The sequence below is a fragment of the Haemaphysalis longicornis genome, unplaced genomic scaffold (assembly GCF_048455015.1).
Source record: "Haemaphysalis longicornis isolate Haplotype H1 unplaced genomic scaffold, Haemaphysalis longicornis Haplotype H1 scaffold_8, whole genome shotgun sequence".
Classification (NCBI taxonomy): domain Eukaryota; kingdom Metazoa; phylum Arthropoda; class Arachnida; order Ixodida; family Ixodidae; genus Haemaphysalis; species Haemaphysalis longicornis.
In genome coordinates, this window is record NW_027526445.1 from 131,896,960 (window position 1) to 131,920,220 (window position 23,261).

General features: G+C 50.9%; 1 protein-coding gene, 1 non-coding gene and 1 pseudogene across 3 annotated transcripts in view; all 3 read left to right on the forward strand.

The window, feature by feature from the left end:
* LOC144149391 (pepsin A-like) overlaps nt 1-23,261 on the forward strand; it is a 61,191-nt pseudogene that overhangs the window by 10,103 nt on the left and 27,827 nt on the right. The gene's annotated exons all lie outside the window — the stretch shown is intronic.
* Nucleotides 5,742-23,261, forward strand: part of LOC144149390 (endoribonuclease Dicer-S-like) — a 438,166-nt gene continuing 420,646 nt past the window's right edge. Inside the window, exon 1 of the mRNA XM_077680951.1 lies at nt 5,742-5,883. Within this exon, the coding sequence (XP_077537077.1) occupies nt 5,785-5,883 (99 nt within the window). The 5' untranslated portion in view covers nt 5,742-5,784. The remainder of the gene's footprint in view (nt 5,884-23,261) is intronic.
* Nucleotides 10,763-10,835, forward strand: Trnat-ggu (transfer RNA threonine (anticodon GGU)). Its single transcript has one exon. It is a non-coding gene; the product is annotated as a tRNA-Thr (tRNA).

The following is a 23,261-nucleotide window of genomic DNA, read 5'->3' on the forward strand; positions in this document are numbered from 1 at the left end:
ATAGCACCGTAGGTTGATTAATCAACAGCAGTGAAATTTTGCAAGTTGAACTTGCCACGTGCGCATATTACTTCTCTCCGGTCAAGTCATCACTGGATTTTGTGAAGGCAACAACTTAGACTTAATGGAAAAGCGTGTTTCATTGCAAGCACACGCATAACAATGGAAAGCCAGCTTCACAGGAAATATGGTATGGCATCTACTGTGTTTCAGGCATGCCAATGAAAAACTTGGCTTCAGCTGCGCTTTTATTGGAATTGATGGCTGCGACTAATGGACCAGTAAGTGTTGGAGGAAAATTTGCAGAATTTATGCCGACAGTATTACAATATGGATGCAAGGTAGAGACTGTCAACGTCTGACATGCTCATTGAGCTAACCACCCTCGATACATGCGCACTTTCCTCGAACTCTCCCCAGAAAAGACATGTAAGTGCCACCAAAATGCATCCCATGGACTCTGCGCTGCTGTGCATTGGAGATTGGAGACTCGGCTACCCAAGCGACGCATGGCCACGTCTGCCTACTTGGTCTCCCACTGCGTAGTCGTGATAGTTCTACAATATGGTTAACTCAACTCTGACAGAAAGCGAACCTCGTGGTCCAACCAACCACGAGACTAAAGGCCCAACCACATGCACGCGTAAAACCGACGTATGATGATGATGATGATGGTTAGTGTTTAATGGCGTGGCGCAAGGCCGACCTCAATTTACGGGAAGCGTTCGGTTCCAGCGAGCGGTGACGAGCTGTATGCAGCCCGCATCACCCCGCCGTCGCCGCTCGTAGTGTCGCCTTCGTACGAACGACGCCGGCGGCTGCGTGAGCGCGCCCGCCCGGCTGGCAAGCGGGTGGCTGTTACTGTGGGGATGAAACGTTTCGTGCAGGCTTGTGCGTTACATGTTGTCGCGGCCAAACGGCGCCTGTGTTCAACCTTCCAGCTTGCGTGTTCAGACGGTCGGCCATTCCCGGTCCGCTCAGCCGGCCCGCCGTGTGGATGCGCTCTGCTCTGGATTCCGCACGCCACAACTTGGTTCCGCAGTCCCAGCTCTTTTCGACACATCCACTTTTTAACCCAGCACGACCTTTTCGGCGCAGGGTAGTCTTCTTCATCAACGTACAAAGCTAACGCCATAGCGGCCAAACGACGCTTGCGCTCTGTTTCCATTTCGGCTGCTCCAAAATGCGCGCGGAACCGCGAAACCGCGAAACCAAGCGCAAAATACACATAAAACATGTGCGGCGCGGGCGCGAGCCGTTCGTATGGGTTCGCGAGTTCGTCTGGTTGGAAGCACTGTGATGGAGAGTGTTGCTGGTTGGACCGCTCTGTCGTCTGCTACGGCGGTCCGTCGTGTGGATGCTCTCGGCGCTGCATCGGACCACAGATCGCACCGCGGCGGGCCATGACGCGGCATCATGTGACCGATCGGACCGCGGACTCGGTCCGTCGTGTGGATCGGCTAGGGCCCCCGGAGTGGCGGCGGCGCGGCGCGGAATAGGGTGGTGGCAACACCGACTGGAAAAAGAAATCTGCTGGGAAGGTTAAAACTTACAGACAGACGGAGGGGGAGGGGGGGGGGGGGGGGGGGGGGGGGCTGGGAGAATTAAAAGGAAATGAAAGTAAGCATGTAAAGCTAAACCGGAGGTTGGTTTGACCGAACAGAATTGGCGGTATTTGTACGCACAACCTGTACGCGCTTTATCAGCATTGATTTCAAAAGGCCTGTTCTTCCTCCGCGACAATATCCTAAACTTGACCGTAAAAAAAAAAAAAAAAAAAAAACTGGCGGGAACAGTGTCTCCAAATTCATTTAAACATGACAGCGCAGCCTAAATAAACTTTTCATAAGGTTGTCTGCATTTTTAGGGTCAACCGAATGTTTTAAAGTTTTCGATTGTGAGAGTGCGCATTTTATTTAGAAAAAATTACATAAAGAATGCGTTAGCCATCGTAAACATCGGCTAAATTGTCTTTGCTGATTAGCATGCCCCAAAAAAGAGCGAATATAAATAACGTATTGTCGTAAAAAAAAACATGTGCAAAAGAATTGAATCAGCTGGCTGCAAAACAGGTGTTCCCTGAACTAGGTATTCAAGAAAAATACAAAAATGTTCAGTTTCTAAAAATACCTGGCAAAAAATTGCGAACACCGCAGCAATATTAAAAGGCAATCGCTGCCCTAGATTGTTGTCCAAAACCCATTTTGAGCGAAAATAAAAATATAACGGCTGTTTCAAACAAACAAGCACCCGATAATACGGTCACCGAAATGTTCGCGCAAGGAAATACCGTGCACCGAAACGTCCGTACACCGAAATGTCCGCACACCAAAATGTCCGCACCGAAACGTCCTGCACTGGAATGTCCAGCAACGAAATGTCCTAGACCTGGGACGACGCTGTGCGCTTCTTTGGTGGAGCTCCCACGGCTTCTAGTGTAATTTTCACCGATACTGATGAAACCTCGCAGCGTAGAGCTTCTATGACATTCCAGACACTGGGATGGCTAGCTGTGTCCGACTAAGCTACTAAACCGACGGTTCCAGGCTTCCTGGCTTCGAAATTGTTGTTTGTGTGGTTTTAATCGAATTACTTGCATTAAATTTTTTTATCGATGCTCAGCCCTACCATCCATCCATCCATCCACTCATCTATCCATCCATCCATCCATCCATCAAACCGTCCGTCTGCCGACCGAATTTGGTTTGTTAGGTTTTAGCCTCCATTGGCGTTAATTTCTGCCCCTATAGGAATATTAAAGCATTCCATCTCTTCCTCAACCCTTTGGCTAAAACGCAAAGGGATAAAATCAAAACCGCAAAAAAGTTCAAATCTAACTTGAAGGGAAGCACGTCGACTGGAGTATGGGACCATTTTTTCCGTTTCCGGGGTTCACCCATCACAGCCACGGTGGCTGCTTTTCAGATTGAGTAGAAAAGCCAAAACCCCATTGTGTTGAGATTTTGGCGCACGGTAAAAATCCCCAGGGGAACAAAATTAATCCGGAGCCCCAACTACAGCGCGCCTCTAGCCCATGGGTTTTTTTTTTTTACTCACAGGTGTCAAAAAACACATGAGCTATGAGGTGCTTCGGATTAATTTTGATCCAGTGCGGACGACCAGCTTCGGTTGGTGGAAATGGCCGCCGCAGCTGGCACCACGAATGGGGTCCTGAAATGAGGACATTACGCAATTTTTGTGCTGACGAAATTTATTTTCTCTCTCTCTCTCTCTCTCTCTCTCTCTCTCTCTCTCTCTCTCTCTCTCTCTCTCTCACAGCCCATGTGTAGCTTCGGTGCGCTAAACCCCACAATCAATCACGTTCACGTCACGCAGCACGCGCTATTAATATACAACGTTTACGTTTCAAAATCATAGCTGTTGTAAATCTTGCGAAGCGTGGACATTGCTCGTCGAAGCTCTGTTTGGGCACTCATAGCCTAATTCGCCTGTAAAGAACTCAAAATGAAGGCAAGAGGAGTAAGAATGCATTAGTAGACAACCCTCTGAATTTCTGTAGATTTTCTTATGGTACCTTTCACCATTGTTTCTGAATTCTTTTTCTCCAAGTCTTCTAGTTAACTGTCCTCCAGCGACAAAGGGCAGCATGACGTACGCTCCTCTGCCCTATGGGACGCTATTTTATCACAGTGCTCAAATACGACAGTGGTTATATGAAGTTGTGCGGATATTAGAATTTCCTTCCAATTTTGTGTTTCACATTCGTTTAAGCAATGCATTGCTGACGTTAATGAGTTGTGGATGCTTGTGCCAGGCTCACAGTTCCGGAGATCCTAGCTGCGCTTTCATTGACCCTTCCTGCGTACCTGGACAGTTCATTTATTGACCCACTTCCCGTAATGACGCTGACCATTCAAGCTTGCGCGCTACTGCGGCGGCTTCTTGTGCACTGTTCCCGTGCTGATTATGGAGTTTCATTCTTCGATGTTAGCGGCTTGTCCCCTTGAGAGAATCGACGAGTGGTGGGAGGAGCTGGCGCACTGATTTTGGAGACTTGTGTACTTCGGTCGTTCTCTTTCATCCGCATTTATTCTTGTCAGTCGCTCTGCGACCGCATCTTTTGTGTTAGTGTTTTATTTTCCTTGCAGTGTATACTTTTATCCCCGTTGGATGACGATGTTATTAATACGCCAAGAAGGTGGTCAAACACTTTTGGTCATGTTTGTACAGTAGAACGAATATGGCTTGAGGGGCTGAAGTTTGCGTTCGCTCCTGTCCTCCGTCCTACTTCCCTTTGGAGAAGAAAGAAAGAGGGCTATTGACACAGAGAGAGTCGGGTGGGCCTATTTAACCATGGGTGCCTGGAGTAACATATGGGTGCCTGGTCATTTTAGAGTTTCTGAGAAAGCGGATAAAGCAAGAAAGATGTCGCGCTTGCGTGGCAGAGGGAGAAGCTGGGGTGCTTCAAGAGGACTCCGAGTCAAGCGCGTCGAGACGGTAGGCAATCACGCATTTAATATATTTTGTTAACAAGGTCGCGGGACGCATGCAAGAGGATTGGTATGGGGCGGACGGGCCGGGAAGAAAAGGTATTCGGAGAAGGAGGAGAAGGAAGGGGACTAGAGGTCTCCCCACACGAGCAGCAGAATGACTGATTCCAGGCTGAAAGTACAAATCATCCGTTTATGCACGGTGGATCGCGATTATTTCCCGACGAACAGCACCGCTGAGAGAGGCATTTCTTGCAGAGGGAGAAACGACAACTTCCAGCGAAGCGACGTATTTTCCTTTCATACTCCTTCGTTCTTCAGAAGAGTCGAATAATAGGCGGGGCGCGGGGCCGGCGGCGCGCCGAAAATTTTGCCCGGCGGCGGCGGCGGCGTGCTCATTCCCGCGACTTCGGCGGCGGCGCAGACGGAGCGACTAAAAAAAAAACGCGGCGGCGGCGGCGTGGCGCGGCGGCGCACAGGTCTAGTTTACGCGCGCCACGCCATGTATTTTCCGCATTTTCCATTGTGCATGCCATTGTGCGGGAGGAGAATGCGGCGTCAGAGGAGGTTGGCTTCATAGAGTTTCATACTAATATATGGTTGGCTTGCCAAAGCTGGGTCGCCTGACGTCATGCTCTCTTAGCCTTGGCCAATAGCCTTGGCTTGGCTATTCCAAAGTTTATTTAGAAAAATTATACCATTTCAGCGACTACATTATACAAAAAAAAGGTTAAATGATGCCAAGAAACACGGTATTTTGCTTTGTTTGCGCGACCAAATACAAATTCTTATGTTTCCTTTAGGTGGAAGTTCCCCGTCGAGGGAGATACGGTTATCCGGTTATCGCTTTGCTAAAAGCCTTTCGGCTGCTGACGCTCCGGTTGTGCCAGTTGTGCTCAGCGGGACGTCGGGAGCAAAGCGGAGCGTCAAAAACAGTCAGCTAAAACTCTCTACTGTCTTTAGCGCAACTGAAAACTAATATTTCAGCACAGGAAACGCCACAGACTCGCGAAAAATTGCCAAACGACGTACAACACAAGTCGCTCCCAGTCACGGTAGCATGGCCGGTAGTTAAGCTATAACTCTTAAAACTAGCCTTCCCGGTACGGTCCGGTAACGCGTACCGTGTGCCGTACCGGAACCGTTTTTCCGATCTGCCAGCGTTCGGCCGAAATTAAAGGTACTGTTGGTACTGTCACTTCAGAATTTCCATGGTTACGGCCGAGGGTTCTTACGCGGCCGCGTTCTATTGCTATGTGTGAGGGCAACTTATCTGCGCAGGTGAGCCTTCGGGCGCGTTGTTGGACGTTCTGAGGCTACCTTGTCAAGCCAAATGGAGCACTCCACGAGCTCGTCGTCCAGGGGAGAATCCGCAACGGACGACGAAGAAGAAAATGTGCCGAGGGACGAATTTACTCCCAGGGAATACCAGGTAAGTTTGCCTTTGGCGGAAATGTTGTGGCAGGGGTGCTTGCGAGTGCATCCCCGGAACCGTCCGCCGACGCGCGTGTTGAGGCCCAACCACATGCCCGCGTAAAACCGACGTACTCGCGGAACGACGTACGCCTGCGGCGGCATACGCCGCTGCCTTTGCCACCCGACGGCGTCGGAGAGGGCGAGTAACCACATACCGCCATATCAGCCATATCGCCGCAACGCGCGCGCAAAAATGCGCCGCGCAGTGCCATGGCGCAGTAATACTTGGGTAGTGGAAAAAGCGGCGGCTGCTCCCCACGGCGCCCTTGAAGCCAAACGTGTTAACCGCCGCGGGTGGCGCTGGTGTGCCCCGCCCGAGGAGATCCCAAAGCGGTGCGCGTTGATCGACGTGCTGCTATGCTGCTGTTCGGCGATTCACGCTGTGTTTTGACGTTTTTTAACCGCTGCACATGGTCTTTTTTGTGTGTAATTACAAGAGGAGCCTTGCAGGCACTGCACTGATCCTTAAGTGTTCTTGATTCTGCCTTTTATTGGTAATACGGACAGGGTGTTATGCGTGCGACGGTCTCTAATTGCAGAAGGGCCATGGCTCATGCAGTTTGAAAGGGTTGTGCAGTATTGTGGGGTGGGACGGCACCCCTAATAGATTGATGTGATTGCTAGAAATATTTTATGTTTGCGATTTGTTTTACCCTGCTTTTATTTCTTGAGTTCCTAACTGTTCATAATTATCTTACGTCTGCAAGACGTGGGCAGCACATTTCATGAACTTGTGCATTTCTAAAGCGGTAATTATTTTATGTTAATGGGCAACCAGCGTTCCAATGAACTGTGCACTTTTAAAATGATCGCGCGATAAAGTGTGCCGTGTGGTGCTTTTCTTAGAACTACGTACGGTTGCGAATGTTGATGCTTTTCGCTGACTTGAGTGAAGTTTTTAAAACGTATCGTGTGTGTTGCGTGCACTGCAAGGGCGTGGGCCAGGTAGCACGCATTTTCTCGGGCCCGGGCCAGGCTCGGGCTTCAACAAAAAATATTTTGGGACGTGCTTGCCCGAGCGCATGCATGCAGTGTCTTCGTGGTGGTTGATGCTGAAATGTTTCCGCATTGATCATTTAGCTTAAACTAAAAACAAAAAAATCAAAGTGCGAGGTAACTGCGGCGCCGTTAAAAATATCTTTAAAAATATTTTCTATGTTAGAATATATATATATATATATATATATATATATATATATATATATATATATATATATATATATATATATATATATATATATATATATATATTCCGGTATTCTGGTATTCCGGTATATTCCGGTATTCCGGTATATTCCGGTATTCTGGAGGTCGTGGGTTCGGATCCCACCCGGCGGGCATTTTTTCACCACTTTCTTTTCGACTCAAAAAATTCTTCATCTCTTTCAATGACCCACCACAACCTCCCCTTTGCTTTCCGAGGTTTTCTTGACTGCCAACCCTTATTTTCTGTCTTATTTCACGGAGCCCCTCATTTCCCATTTTCTGATTCGCTACATGCTTAGCGAGGGCCTCTGTTCTGGCAGTCTTGGTGCCAAAGGGAGCTTAAAGGGCTACTGAAGTGCTTTTAAAACCGGGCAAAACTCTACTTTTTACAATTATTACATTGGTCAGTTTATGCCTGTAAAGTTTTTTTCGTTATTTTTAGCTTGGGGACAGCGGTATTCGTCGTTAAAGTTGACCCTACGCCCCGCCCACCGCTCCCTGCCGCATCGCCGGAAGAGCGAGAAACTGAGCGGCAGCGACCGGAAGTAGCGTCATATTCGGAAGACGGCCAGCGACGTGAACCGCCGCTTCGCTGTGTCCCAGTTTTCTGGGCGAAGTTCCGAATTAAGCAGGCGTGTAATGTGCACTTTATTAATCATCATTGTCTAGAGTTGCTTCCGCGTCGATTTTTAACCGTAATGCTACTGCGTGATTCCCTAAAGCGACTTCTAGATACCAGAGATTTCCCACCCGAGTAGTCGCGGAGCATGCCGTGTCGACGGGTGCTCTTTGCTTCGTACGCGAAGCGACGGGCTCAAACAAATACGGAGGTACCCCGAGTTCCTGATCCATTATTATAAGGGAATTAGAAAATTTGTGGGACCACAGCGCTCTGGGCTTTCGTTTTCCCGATCAACGTTGTTGGCTGTGACGATAGCTTAGCTGAATAGCTAGATTTTAAGAAGAAATCAAGCAAGCTGAAAGCATGAAGCGTTTTCTGTGCGCGCGCGCGGAAGCGCTCCGCACACTCGCCGGTCGTGCATGCCCGTACGGCGCACGAAACGGCTCGCACCACACATGCCGCGGCAGCGACCACCCTTCGCTGCCGTCCAGAATCAAGGCCGTCGCGAAAAGCAAGGTAAACGTGCAAGAGAGGATGATAGTGTGGTGAAAAATTGTGCTAGGGATTGTCATCCAAGGTGATTTCGAAAGAGGTGATCGAATTTGTATCGCGATGCGGAGCGCCGACCGGTCGCGGAGGCTCGTCGACGACAGCAAACGAACCTGCCCGAGCACGAGATGCGGCGAGAGGCCGATAGATGGCGTTACCTGCGCGCAAGAATGAACACAGCACCGATCGCTAGAACGACTATCAACGTAGGAATAAGGTTCCACATGCGAGAAAGGGGATGATAGCGTGGTGAAAAACTGTGTTAAGGATAGTCATTCGCAATTGTAGAGATAGCGGCGACCAACTAGCTTTCTTGATGCTAAGCCTAAAGTTCCCAACATCAGCGTACAACCTGAGCCGGCTGGAGCTGTTGGGGAAGGCGTTCTAAAGCTCGTCGGGGACCAGCGCGCTGCGGTTGGGTTCCTCTACCTTTTGGGGGGCGACCAACGTTCGGCTCCCCTATTCTAAAACACGCGTATCTGCAGCAATACCACGTTCCGCTGACCGGCCGAGCAGCGACCCGGCACCAGCACCTCTGCGCGACGCGGCGACCGGCGGCGGCCGCGCTGCCTGTGCGCATCGCAGGCCGCTGCACAGAGCTTGTTGCCGCCTGTCCAAATGTAAAAACAAAGTTCCACATTCGAGGATTGGGGTGATGGTGGGTTGAAAAATTGTGCTAGGAATTGTGATAGCGCTGGTAGTGAAAGCGGCGAACCAATATCTGCGCAACTTCCCTGCACCCGAGAAACAAGTCGGCCATGAGTCGTCGGGGGCGAACCCCTTTCTAAACTCGCCGCGAGCGAACCTGTTGCGTTTATACTTCCCTCAGGCTCTCCTATTCTAAGGAAAGATTGTGTGAGCCCTCCATTCACCAGAGGACCTTTTAGCCCGTATCTGAACGGGAACAGAATAAGATCTTCAGGCCGAGCGGTCCCCGCAGCGCCGGCACTTCCGAATATGACGTCATCTGCCGCCAACCAATCGCGAAAGGCAGCCAGGGCTCTTACCGTGCCCGCGGGCAGGGGTCGTTTGTTTTGTCGAAAAAAGATGGTTTGGGTGTATTTAAACATAAAATAAACATGTTTTTCGAATTCAGCGTCAGGAAAACCATAATGTAATGCCCCCAACAAAATTTTTTTGAAAAGCTCTTCACCAGCCCTTTAAAGGAGCCATGAAGAGAAAACACAAGTTTGGTTCATTCAAAAGATTGTGTCGTTAGAATCATACTGACACCACTTTTAACGTAAACTTCGCTCAAATAAGCTACATAATTAGGAAAAACGGGAATGGTCATGCGACCCACCAGCTCATTTCCCGCAACAGAACCTGTGATGTCACATGGGCTAAGCTCTGCGATTGGCGGAGGCTGGCAGAAGCAGACGCAAATTAGGTAGAGCTTACAAACTAGACGAACGAGCGATTTGCGCTTAAATTTAGGGCACATTCTTTACAAAGCAATAAGAATGATGGGACAAACAGTGGAAGTTACGAAAGCACATGTAAACATAGAAGAACTGATGCGTTCTGCTGTTCGTACTGCGCACAGCATGCTTTGGTTTAGCTGCACAGCACTACGGGGCTTGGGGTTGTCTCAGACGACACTGGCCGATTGACGCAAGCAACGGTGTCCTACGTCACCCCATTTGTCGAGCGAGCACTGTTTCAGGGAACGAATATTTTCTCCCAGAACAAAAACAAGCCAGGTTTAAATGCGGGCAAAAACAAACCAAACGCTTGCCACGGTATGGTGGCGCCATCTAGGTTACGGAACGTAAAGAAACGCGGGAACAAACCAACACCGCTGTACAGGGTGGAGACAACCTTTGAACGGTCCCGTGCCGCCGCAATTGGGCCAACGGGCTCAACGCGTTATTCTTTTCGTTTCCCACGAGACCTAGCAACGCGAAACAGACAATATGATTCAAACTTCTTCAGTAAACCGCGTTGCGGCGATAATTTTAGCGCGGTTTTGACACAATGACTTGCTTCGGCGGCGAGCGAGCAACCGAACATGGCGGCGCCAGCGTTACGTGTCTCTACCCTGTACGGCGGATGCGTGAATGAAGGTATTCTAGGCTGCAGAGCGGTCGGTTCCCGTGATGTCACTTGGGACCACGAAAACGCACGATTGAGCGGGAAAATCAAAATTTTAACCTTAATTGTTTAATTTCTCAGTGAATAAAGCACCGTTTGTATCCGGACAAGCGCTGGTGGCACTATAAAACACGAAATCTTTCGAATAAAACCAACTTGTATTTTCTCTTCATGGCTCCTTTAAGAGGGTTCAACGCTGGTCGACCACTCTCGACATGTCGTAGACACTCGAGTCACGGCCCGGGGGTTAAAAAGAAGGTCCCCTTCACCCCGAGTAGTCCGAGTGGCGCTGGCTACCACCCCCAAGTACAGGAAATAAAAATACCTTAACATAAATACCCGAGAAAGTGCTGGGGAAACAGCCCCGCCGGTAGCGTAGTGGTTATCGCACCAGACCGGTATTCTGGAGGTCGTGGGTTCGGATCCCACCCGGCGGGCATTTTTTCACCACTTTCTTTTCGACTAAAAAAATTCTTCATCTCTTTCAATGACCCACCACAACCTCCCCTTTGCTTTCCGAGGTTTTCTTGACTGCCAACCCTTATTTTCTGTCTTATTTCACGGAGCCCCTCATTTCCCATTTTCTCATTCGCTATATATATTGCCGGAACATGGGGTCTGAGAAGAAGAAGAGGCTTGGGTGCTACCACGGCAGCTCTGGTTGTGCGTCAGCGTCGGTGCCGTCTGTAGGTCTTTTAAGCCGAGTAAATACTGCTTTTCTACCTTTATTCGTGACATTTGTGGTGGAGGTGCGGGGTAATCCCATGCACTTCGAACCAGGCGAGTTTACCGACCCACGCGAGTGTCATCTGGAGACAACACCAGTGCACAAGTCAAGTCGCCGCATTCGAGGTCTACCACCAGAATTTGGCCTGCTGGTGAAGCCTCCACGCGTAATGACAACCACTACGGCTTGCCAAACCAATGAGGGCAGCGGAGCCTTCTCGCCGCTGGTGGTGCACTTGCCGCACACACCGCGGCCGTTCCACGGCGACATCTTCGAAGACGTCGAGGACTGGCTCGATCATTTCGATCGGGTCGCTGCGTTCAACGAGTGGGACGACACACGTAAACTGAGAAGCGTTTACTGCTCCCTCAGAGAGTCGGCACAGACGTGGTACGAAAACCACGCGCCTACATTTACAAGCTGGTTGGAGTTTCGGCGGCAATTGCTCGAAGACTTCAGAAATAGTGAGCGGAAGGAAAAGGCCGAGATTGCTCTACAGTCCAGGGCGCAAAAACCAAACGAGAGCGTCTCTATGTTCGTCGAGGACATGACGCGCTTGTTTCGGCGAGCTGACCCTGGTATGAGTGAAGCAAAGAAGGTCCGCCACCTGATGCGCGGTGTGAAGGAACAGCTATTCGCTGGCCTTGTACGCAGCCCGCCAACAACGGTTGCTGACTTCGTTCGGGAAGCGACCTCAATGGAGCGGGCCCTGCAGCAGCGCAACATGCAGTACGGACGTCAAGCCAGTGTGGCCGCCTGCGCTTCAGCGGTCAACGATGAACACGCTCTCCGGGAGCTCGTGAGGAGCGTCGTGCGTGAGGAACTGCGGCTTCTTCAACAGGGTGACTGTCGACCAACTTTCGCTGCCTTTACCGACGTCGTCCGAGACGAAGTTCGGCGAGCGATGGGACCCGCGGCACCGGCCTATGTTGCAGGCCCTGTTCGAACGTACACGGATGTGTATCCTATGCTGGCTCCAACAGTGGAGCATCGCACTTACACGGACGTGGTGCGCACACCGACCTCGGCACCGCCCCAGGTGTTACCAACTGTGACACAGCCGTTCGGACGCACGTTGAACCCGGCCACACGGTATGAACCAAGACGTCTCGAACGGAAAGCGACCGTGTGGCGCACATCAGACAATCGGCCCCTGTGCTACCATTGTGGTGAAGAAGGCCACGTGTTCCGTCACTGCCCTTACCGCCGCCTGGGACTTCGCGGGTTCTCGCCGAACGCACCTCGACCGCGCTACGGGGAACGACCCCGAGAAATCGAGGAGTACCTTTCCGCCCACGAGCTGACGCCGACTTCGCCCGCTACTCATCAGTCCCGAACGCCTACCCCTCGCAGGTACTCATCACCGATCCGTCCCGGCTCTCCTCGATCTGGCGGAAACCGGTCTCCGAGCCCATACCGGGGAAACTAAACCCAGCGACCTCCGGGGGTGAGGCCGCTGCAGAACCTCCACCGACGCAACGACATCCGCATGACGACCACCGAAATCGAACTTTTGAAGCGAACGAACTTCTTTCTGCCGACATCCCGGTCCTCGCCGACAACCACTCGGCAACAGCTCTCGTCGATACCGGCGCTGACTATTCTGTTATTAGCTGGTCACTCGCGTCCAAGCTGCGTAAAGTAACGACGCCATGGTGTGGACCGCCAATCCGAACAGCTGGCGGCCACCTTGTTGTGCCGACTGGTGTGTGCACCGCCCGAATTCAAATTCAAGATTCAACTTTCCCCGGCTGTTTTGCCGTGCTGCGAGAGTGCTCGAAACAACTTATACTCGGTTTGGACTTTCTCCGCGAATACGGGGCCGTGATCGACTTGCGGGATCTTTTGGTTACATTTTCGAACCCTCTGTCAGTCGACGGCGAGAGGGAGCTCTCCAGGCCTGCGCTCCGAATTTGCGACGACATTGTTACTTTACCTCCCCGAAGCAGTATGTTTGTTACTGTTGAGTGCGAGCAATCACCTGTCAGTTGCGGTATCGCCGAACAAAACGTTTCCCTGCTGCTCGACCGACAGGTCTGCGCAGCCCGTGGCCTCGTCGACATCAGCAACCAACGAACAGAAATACTGCTTACGAACTTCAGTCCGGAACACCAGCATTTATCACACAGAACAGCAGTTGCATACCTGGACGCAGTAAGCGACGAAGAAAGGAATCTTGTTCTAGGAGTCTTGTCCACGCAGAACGAATCGGAGAAGGTCGCCAAAATTGACATAAACCCTGACCTGCCGATGTCCCAACAGCAACAGCTTCGCGATGTTCTCAACTCGTTTGGCGACTGCTTTGCTGTAACGTCTAAAGTTCGACAAACAACCATCGCCAAGCATCGCATCATCACCGACGAACGCGAGCGACCCATTCGCCAACACCCTTACCGAGTTTCAACGAAAGAACGCGAGGCTATTCGTCGCCAAGTGAAAGAAATGCTCCGAGACGACGTCATCCAGCCGTCGACAAGTCCTTGGGCATCCCCGGTCGTCCTTGTTGAGAAGAAAGACGGTACTCTTCGTTTTTGCGTAGACTACCGGAAGCTCAACAAAGTTACGAAGAAAGACGTCTATCCTTTGCCGCGTATTGATGACTCGTTGGATCGGTTGCGCCATGCTAGATTTTTCTCGTCTATTGATTTGCGCAGTGGTTATTGGCAAATTGAAGTAGATGAACGAGACCGCGAAAAAACAGCTTTCGTTACTCCGGACGGCCTCTACGAATTTAAGGTCCTGCCGTTTGGTTTGTGCTCCGCCCCCGCCACTTTCCAGCGGATGATGGACACTGTTCTATCTGGACTAAAGTGGCAGACGTGCCTTGTATACTTGGACGACGTGGAAGTGTTTTCTCGAACGTTCGAAGAGCACCTAGCGCGTCTGAGAGCAGTTCTTGAGGCCATCCGATCCGCCCAACTGTCGTTAAAACCAGAGAAGTGCCATTTTGGGTACGAAAAGCTGAAGTTTTTGGGCCACCTCGTCAGCTTCCAAGGCGTGCGCCCTGACCCCGACAAGACTACTGCTGTCGCCGCTTTCCCAACACCAAGCGACAAAAACGCCGTACGCCGTTTTCTCGGCCTCTGCGCGTACTATCGTCGCTTTGTGGAGAACTTTTCCGATATAGCGGAGCCGTTAACTTGCCTAACAAAGAATGATGTGCAGTTCAGTTGGGGCCCAAAAGAGTGTGCAGCGTTCGACGAACTGAAAAGTCGGTTGCAGACTCCCCCTGTGCTCGGCCACTTTGACGAGGACGCTGACACTGAACTGCATACTGACGCAAGCAACATCGGATTAGGTGCAGTGCTTGTACAGTGGCAAGATGGTGTAGAGCGGGTTATCGCTTATGCGAGCCGTACTCTGTCACGCGCCGAAGCCAACTACTCTACAACTGAGAAGGAATGCTTGGCTGTCGTGTGGGCCGTCACCAAATTTCGGCCATATCTCTATGGACGACATTTCAAGGTGGCTACTGACCATCACTCTCTGTGCTGGTTGGCCAACCTGAAAGACCCGTCTGGACGTCTCGCTCGTTGGAGTCTCCGGCTACAGGAGTTCGATGTCAGTGTCGTCTACAAGTCCGGCCGTAAACACAGCGACGCAGACTGCCTCTCCCGCGCTCCAATCGATAAAATCTCTACCGAGGAAGACGATGATGGCGGCTTTCTTGGAGCCGTCACTCCTTCTGACCTTGCTCAAGACCAACGAAATGACCCGGAACTTCGCCCAGTCATCCATTACCTCGAAGGATGTACCTCTCAGCTACCCAGATCTTTCGCACGCAGCCGTACATCATTTTGTCTGCGTAACAACATCCTGTATAAAAAGAATTTCGATGCCACGGAAACAACATACTTGCTCGTTCCACCAAGAAAACTACGTGCAGAAATTCTGCAGGCCTGTCACGATGAACCGTCTTCCGGGCATCTCGGCTTCACCCGTACCTTAGCCCGCATACGTCTACGGTATTACTGGCCCAAGCTTGCGGTTGATGTCAAGCAGTACGTACAAACTTGCCGAGACTGCCAGAGGCGGAAAACTCCGCCCGAAAAGCCCGCCGGTCTACTCCAACCGATTGACCCTCCGAAATTACCGTTTCAGCAGATCGGTATGGATATTCTGGGGCCTTTTCCTTTGTCATCCTCCGGCAACAGATGGATCGTCGTCGCTACGGACTACTTAACGCGTTACTGTGAAACAAAGGCCCTTACCCGAAGCACGGCCACAGAAGTTGCCAAGTTCTTTATCGAGAACATCGTCCTTCGTCATGGTGCCCCGACAGTTGTCATCACGGACAGGGGAGCTGCGTTCACAGCACAACTTCTTAAAGAAGTGTTACATCTCAGCTGCACAAGCCACCGGAGGACAACCGCCTACCACCCGCAGGCGAACGGACTAACGGAGAGGCTAAATAAGACCATTGCCGATATGCTCTCCATGTACGTTGACGTCGACCACCGGAATTGGGATGCCATACTACCATACGTGACCTTCGCCTACAATACGGCGGCGCAGGAAACAACACGGTTTACCCCGTTTCGCTTGGTGCATGGTCGAGACGTCCTGACAATGTTGGACTCCATGCTTTTACCTGACGACTGCTCTGTCGTCACCACAGACGCCGAAGAAATCGCACAGCGTGCAGAGGCCACACGGCAGCTGGCTCGCCAGCGCATTCGATGCCAGCAAGTAAACGATGCCCGGAGGTATAATGCGCGTCGACCAGGAGACCTCGTCTGGGTGTGGAGCCCTGTTCGCCGGAAGGGCTATTCCGAAAAATTGATGCGTCGCTACTTTGGACCCTACAAGGTTCTGCGCCAGACAAGCGACGTGAACTACGAAGTTCTTCCTGAGGGCACGGTGCGTTCTCGTCGCACCACGTCACAGTCGGATGTCGTCCACGTAGCACGAATGAAGCTGTACTACACCCGCTCGACTGAATCTTGAACTGCTGTGTTTGCCGTACGACTCTCAGGACCATAAATCGGGACGTTGCATCGGGACGATGCTTTCGCAAGGGAGGGGGTAATGCCGCATGCGTGGGACAATCTCCCTGTTTGGGTATGTGCCTTTCGGAACATTGGGTCTGAGAAGAAGAAGAGGCTTGGGTGCTACCACGGCAGCTCTGGTTGTGCGTCAGCGTCGGTGCCGTCTGTAGGTCTTTTAAGCCGAGTAAATACTGCTTTTCTACCTTTATTCGTGACGATATATATATATATATATATATATATATATATATATATATATATATATATATATATATATATATATATATATATATATATATATATATATATATGATGTATATAAATGTGTGTATGTGTGTTGTACAAAGCTCTGTCCAAGTTTAAGAAAATGAAATGCGATATATCTGTATATATAGTCGCTCTAGGTTGAAAAGGCCGATTTTTTTCGGGCTCGTATACTCTGTCAGACGCGGGCTGATATTTAGAAACAGTCTGGCGGGCTCAGGCCTATTTAAATTTGTGTGTGTGTATGTGTATGTGTGTGTGTGTGTGTGTGTGCAGGCACACTTGCACACATACACACACACACCGCAGGCACGCAAGTACGTGCACGCACGCACGCGCGCACACACACGCGCGCACATACACACACGCACGCACGCGCACACGCGTGAACACACATTCATGCACGCACGCATGCACGCACAGACGCACACAACGCGCGCGCACACGCATGCACTTGTCTGGGGCGGAACTTCACATTCAGCAGCAGCCCGATATAAGTTCAGACCACACTGCATGCATCATTGCAAAAAGCGACAAGAGGTTAATCTTCTATGTCTGCGGGTACGTTGTCAAGAAAACTGTCCTCAAGACAGAGTGTGAGGAATGCTGTGCACTGTTACTCACAGGAAAAGACACCGTTTTGAGGCTAGGTGCACGCAGGTGAGTACACAAGGCTCCGGGATAATGGAGGTTTGCTTTACCCCCATGGTCGCCTTTACAGATTCATCAAGCAGTTGGAGAATATTTTCACGAGCTGCTTCAGCACTCACGAGCTGCACCACGATAGTGTCATGGATGTGCTGGCTATCATCAAACAAAAACAGCAGAGTGCTGTTGGGTGTGATCAGCACTCCAAGTCACTTACAGCCCGGGTGACAGCCTTTTATGTAACCACCCGTTTGCACTTTTTTGTAAAGTCGATCAACCGCTCAAGAGCTAAAAAGAGGGCGGGTGCACGCTACTTGGAGTTAAGCCGCTGCACATGATCTTGCTTTGTAAAACTGCAGGAGGAGCCTAGCAGGCACCACATTTCTTTACATACTCTTGGTTCTTTTTGCTTGCAATGTAGATGTAAATAATTAAATGTAAATAATGCATTATGTTATGTTTGTAGGTGTTCACTGCGCCGAAAAGTGCGCAGTTTTAAAATGATCGCGCAATAAAATTATGCCGTGTGACTTGGTGCTTTTCTGAAAATTGCGGTTGCGAATCCTGTATTTGCGCGCTTTTCGTTGACTTGACTGAAGTTTTAACACATCTGTCAGGTGTGCTGTATGGGTCAAATTTGAAAAAGAAAACGGGAAACGTTTGCGCACGTACGACGCAGTTTGCTCGGTATGCAGATCTTGATCGATAAATCAGCAAGAAAATAAAGAAAAAAAAAGCAGAAGTGACGTATGCTGGCCAGCCTAAAGCACGCCACTCTTTTTTCAGATGACACAATATCATAGCAAAATCATTAAACAACGAAGAAAAAAATATCGGCATGATAGCGAGCTCGATCGCTAAAGCACGGCGCGGTCTGCTCGGTTGGCCAAATGGGATGAAGAAATGAGCAAACGGTAAATACACGACGTAGCTACCTTTCCCCTAAAAAACCCTGGTACATTAATAGTATTATCAACGGTTTTTACACGAAAAAAGAACTGTAGCCCCTCGGAGACTGCCCCAACGCACGCCTACCCGCCGCTACCCGAGGCGAAAAAGCGCTCGGGCGGGGCACGCGAGCGCCACCGCGCGGGGTTGACACGAAGTGCTTCACGCGGCGGCGGCCGCTTTTTCCACTACCCAACTATTCTAGTTCACTCTAGCGCAGTCTAGCCACCGTAGTAAGGTGGAAACTATGACAATGGCCCCAAAGTGCGTGTTTATTGCTTCCCAAGACACGAAGTGCAGAAGAAAGCGTGGTTGCGGGCCATTCCACGGAAGGATTTCACACCCACAGTGCATTCGAGGGTAAGACACTGCAATTTTGTTGCATAGGAGCCAGGAATATTTGTGAGGTGTAGCGATTGTTGTGAACTGTGACTCCCGGGAATGCGCGCTTCGTAGGCAGTAAGAGCACTGCTATAACTAAAGTGTGGGTCTCTCAGCAAGCGTTTATTTCCGTGGATGCATCAGGCTGTGCGATACATTTGTACACAGATAGGTATAGTTCCGCGGAAGCTAGTACGAACGTCATTCTCACATTTAAGCCCGTATAATTTGAAACTACCCTTAAAGGAGCCATGAAGAGAAAACACAAGTTTGGTTCATTCGAAAGATTGCCTCGTTAGAACCATAACGACACCACTATAACGCAAACTTCGCTCAAATAAGCTACATAATTAGGAAAAAAGGAAATGACCATGCGACCCACCAGCTCATTTTCCGTAACAGAACCTATGATGTCACTCGAGAATGCTCTGCGATTGGCGGAGGCCGGCAAAAGCAAACGCATGTTAGGCAGGGCTTACAGTTTGCATAGCGAGCGAAATGCCCGTGAAACGTACTGCACATTCTTTTTATGACAAAGAACGGTGAAGTAAACGGTTTAAGTTCCGAACGAACACGCAAGCGTGTATGCCAATGCGTACGAAACTACCGCCAGCCGAACTCGACATCTCGCCGTCGCCACCGTCGCGCAGACGAATTTCCGGGTTCAAGGCTCTTCGGGGCCAACGAACCGTCCCAGTACGCACAGCTGCGACCTTGCTTGGTATCGTAATCCCTTCACAGGAGGTTGGCCGTCATATCGCCAACCAGCAAAGGTAAAAATAGAAACAAGGGGAGTAAGGAACACAGAGCAGCAACGAGATAGTGCCACTCGTCGCACAGGTTTCGGTATGGAGGTCGTGTTGGCTTGCTGCTGTCGTTACGAGCTCGTATCTAGTTTACAACCACTGAAAACTTCAGTTTGTTCGAGTACTTTCCAATGAAATTTCGTTGCTGTGTTTTGAAATGCCCATGTAGTACGGGCAAATCGTCGAGGGAGTGCGACATCCCCGCTGGTGAAGAGATCTCCTTTCATGTGCTGCCCAACGACGAACCTCGGCGAAGCAAGTGGCTACGTTTTGTGAACTTTGCAAACGGAGGAGAAAGAGAGCTAAAGGAAGTACGAGTGTGCTCGCTTCATTTCCGAGGAAGTGATTACGGCAGGGACCCGGACATGCTGGCGCTCGTCGCCGACTTCGTCAAATCGCAATCAAAGCGCTCTGACCTTGGGGAAAAAAATTGCCGTACACACCGCGCATTGACGCTCGAATCTTTCTGGTCGGAGCAGAGAGCTCGAGCGAACGGCTTTCCATACACGACACCGGCCAACTGGCATAAGCGATACTGCTACTGAAATTGAAAATACGGCACATACGTACCAGTCTGTATTCGTCCGTCGCGACGGGGCTGACGAGGCAGCGGTGCCGACCATTAGTATGAAACTCTATGGAGCCGACGGCTGGGCGTTCGTCTGTTGTGGCGCCGTGCATGCAGTGAACAGAGGGCGACACTGAGCCGCGACACCCAGCGCCGCCATCGGGGAATAAGAAAAACACTGGGTCGGCCACCGCTCGCCAGCGTGCTCGGGTTTCGGTTGCGCTCCTGCTTGGCGGCACCGGGTCAAATGTAGAATACGCAATTTTTAAGTTTTATATTAATTAAAACATACTACTGTAATTTTACCGCACCGGGGTAGGAATAGACTGAAGGACGGAACTGTTGACTACGCTTACGGAGGAGGAAAGCAAGCGATATTGACTTTGCCATGCATAGCCAGAACGCAGGTGGAGCCTATCGTGCGCACGTTTTCACGTTTCCACATAGTTTTTTCAGTGAATTTGCGTTTCCACTAAAAAGCACAAATTAATTAGCTGCTCACAGCATTGGAAAGAAGCCGTTTTGTTCGCATACTTGAAATCGGACCGCCGTGGTTTCGCGAGTACGCGGTGCCCGTCTCACAGGATCGATTGTTTGGGTGTAGTGCGGTGTGTACGCTGCGCTACGTGCTAGTAGCATTGACTTCAAAGCAAGTAAAATTACCTTAAATACGCGGGCTCCAGTGCGGATCATGGGGGTGGGAAGCATCGAGAACTGCGCACCAACTCGGGGAGATTTTCGATTGATTGTGCGGTTCAACTCGCCGACGCCAGACAGGCGATGAGGCGCGCCGTAGTGGAGGGATCGGGATTAATTTTGACCACCTGGGGATCTTTCACCTGGCCAGAATCTCGAACACTAGGGTGTTTTCGCTTTTCGCCTCTATCGGAAAAGCGGCCGCTGCGGCCGGGAAACGAACCTGACGACGATTTTCAATTTCACGGCTTGAATTATCGCCAAACATTCCCAGAATGCGCCTTGCTCCTCGCCCCTGACAGTTCGTTCCAACTTCCGGCTGGTGCCAGTTCGTCCCACCCCGAGAACACGGAGCGAGCACGCTTTCTTGCTCCGTGCACAAAGTCAATAATCGCCTCAGGAGCGAAAGACCTTATTTAGTGACACTAACTACAACCTCTGTGCCTTCTGTCTCCTTTTCCGTGAATACATTCACAATGTACACGGGTTTCGCTGCAAGACTACCTCTTCCTTTTTACGGGGTAAGCAGGGCCTCCCAAATATTAGAATCATCATAAACTCCGTTTATTTTTTATTGTTCTCTGAAGTTGCTGTTGTGAGCCCCGTTAAAACGGCAGCTGAGTGTTACGTGTCGCAGGAATTTTCACTATAAACGCCGCGGAAGACACATGCACAAAGCAGAAAAACCAACCTTCGTGCAAATACTGCCAATGCGCGCGGTATTCGCTAAGAGGGGACATTTATTGTAAGCTCACGAGTATTAACAGCTGGCAAACCGATATACTTTACTTTGACATTAGCATGTAATCTGCTTGGTAGTCATCGCCGTTGTATTTTCTAAAAAAATTCAGGGAATTGTGCCGCCTGTGAGGCTGTGACCAGCCTTCCCAACTCGGACGATTCAGGGCAGCGAAGGCGGTAGCTTTCCTTCTGCGCTTTGTTTCTTTTTGAAGCCTCTCGGTCGATAACACTCCATCCTGTCGCCGTTGCAGCGTATTCCGCAAACTTGAGCCGCTTAAGCGCACCTAACCACTTAATAGAAGCCTTTGCAAGGGCGCGTGCACAGTGCCTAAAGCAGACGGCCGGCCAGGACGGTGCGGCTCGGCCTACCCAGTGTTGCGCGGAGGCGCGGTAGATGGCGCTACGCCCGCTCGGCAAACTTGACTGCACGGAGCCGTCCACCGCGTATCCCACAACTCTTGCCGCTCGTGCACTTAGAAGCATTGAGCGTTCAAGTGGTGTGAGGTTGTTAAATGCAAGCCCGAGCTCCTCGGCGAGAGTTTTGTTCTCCGGATCAGGCGATTCCATGACTAGGGCTGCGGGTGCACTAGGTTTTACTAGTATTTTTAAAATGGCCGCCGTCTCGGTCGACTCCCGCGTGTGGGTGCTATATGGAGTCGACATACTAAGTATCTGTTTCATGGACCGGCTCGTATGACGCCATTGTTCACGTGACGAAATGTGCAATTTTAGCGGGAGATTTAAAATTTTGGCTTAAATTGCCTCATTTCTCAGTGAATAAAGCATCATTTGCTTCCGGGAAAGCGCTTGGGGTACTATGAAACACCTAATCTTTCGAATAAAACAAACTTTTGTTTTCTCTTCATGGCTCCTTTAAAGGGGCCCTAAATAGGTTTCTGAAGGTCGCCATTTCAATCGCGCAATCGCTAGAGTACCACTTCACGACAATGTATACCAAATATTACACCTCTGCGTAAAGCAGGGGCCGCACAAACACGCAACAAAGATGCTTTCTTTCTTCCTTGATCACCTACCGCTTCCTTGCCGCCACACTTGCGCGCTGTGACGTGCGACAGAGTGGTTCTGACGCACCCGTGTGACGCACGAAGCTCTCAACAGTACGGCTGCGCTATTGATGGGCCCCGTTAAGTGCTGTAGCCAGTCAGCGTTCCCGGCTCTGGGAGAAACGCGGTTGCGCGCAGCGCTCCTGCACCGGCGGCACGGCGTATTCGTCCTGCACGAGTGGCACGGACGAATGTTTATCGTCGCCATCCGTTACACGAGCGTAGCTGAGTTTGTAGTCGTTTACAAGGTATTAATAACGCTGAAAAACACGGAAAATCTCTGCGGGCACAAACGGCCGCTACACGCGCGACCGCGGCAAGCATCTGCCTGCTCGGTCGGCAAGCAGCCCACTGTGCGGTGTACGCACGATAACACATACACCGCAGCAGCTAAAACTTGTCACCACCCGCCAGTGCGGGACTATTGCTGAAAATCAGTTTGCAAATACGCGAAAGGGGGTGATAGTGCAGTGAAAGATTGCGCGGGGGGTCGTCGTCGTCGCGGCCTCGCAAAGCAGTGTCTGGATAACTGCGGCGATGCTAAGCCTTTTCAGCGACCTCGGTGGGACGAGTTCACCGCGAAACGCTAACGAGCCGCTAGCGAGCCGCTATAGTCGTCGGTGGCAATCTTCAATTATTGTCGTTAGCGAGCATGTTGAGTTAGGAAGCCACCTATCTTGCCTTCAAACGCTCGTTTGCGCTCGTTTCCGCCGACGCGAGCACGGCCGGCGCGAGGAGCCGTTCGATGCGGGCCGGCCACCGACCGACCCCGCTGAGCGGTAGTAGGCGGAGCTTGGCCGTCGTCTGCTACAAGAAGCGGGACGTACCGCCGAGCGGAGCCAATGGCTGCGCGCTTCTCGACGCAACCCTGTTTCTCTAGGTGTCATCGATCAGGTCTTGCGCCTGGTCGGTGGCGTCTCCGCTTCCACAGTGCTTTGGAGGAGCGGTTGAAGAGGGAAGGTGCCAGGCCTTGTTGCGGGCCCTTTTTAATGAACGATAGCTCGGCTAATACTGGACGCTTTTAAATCACTT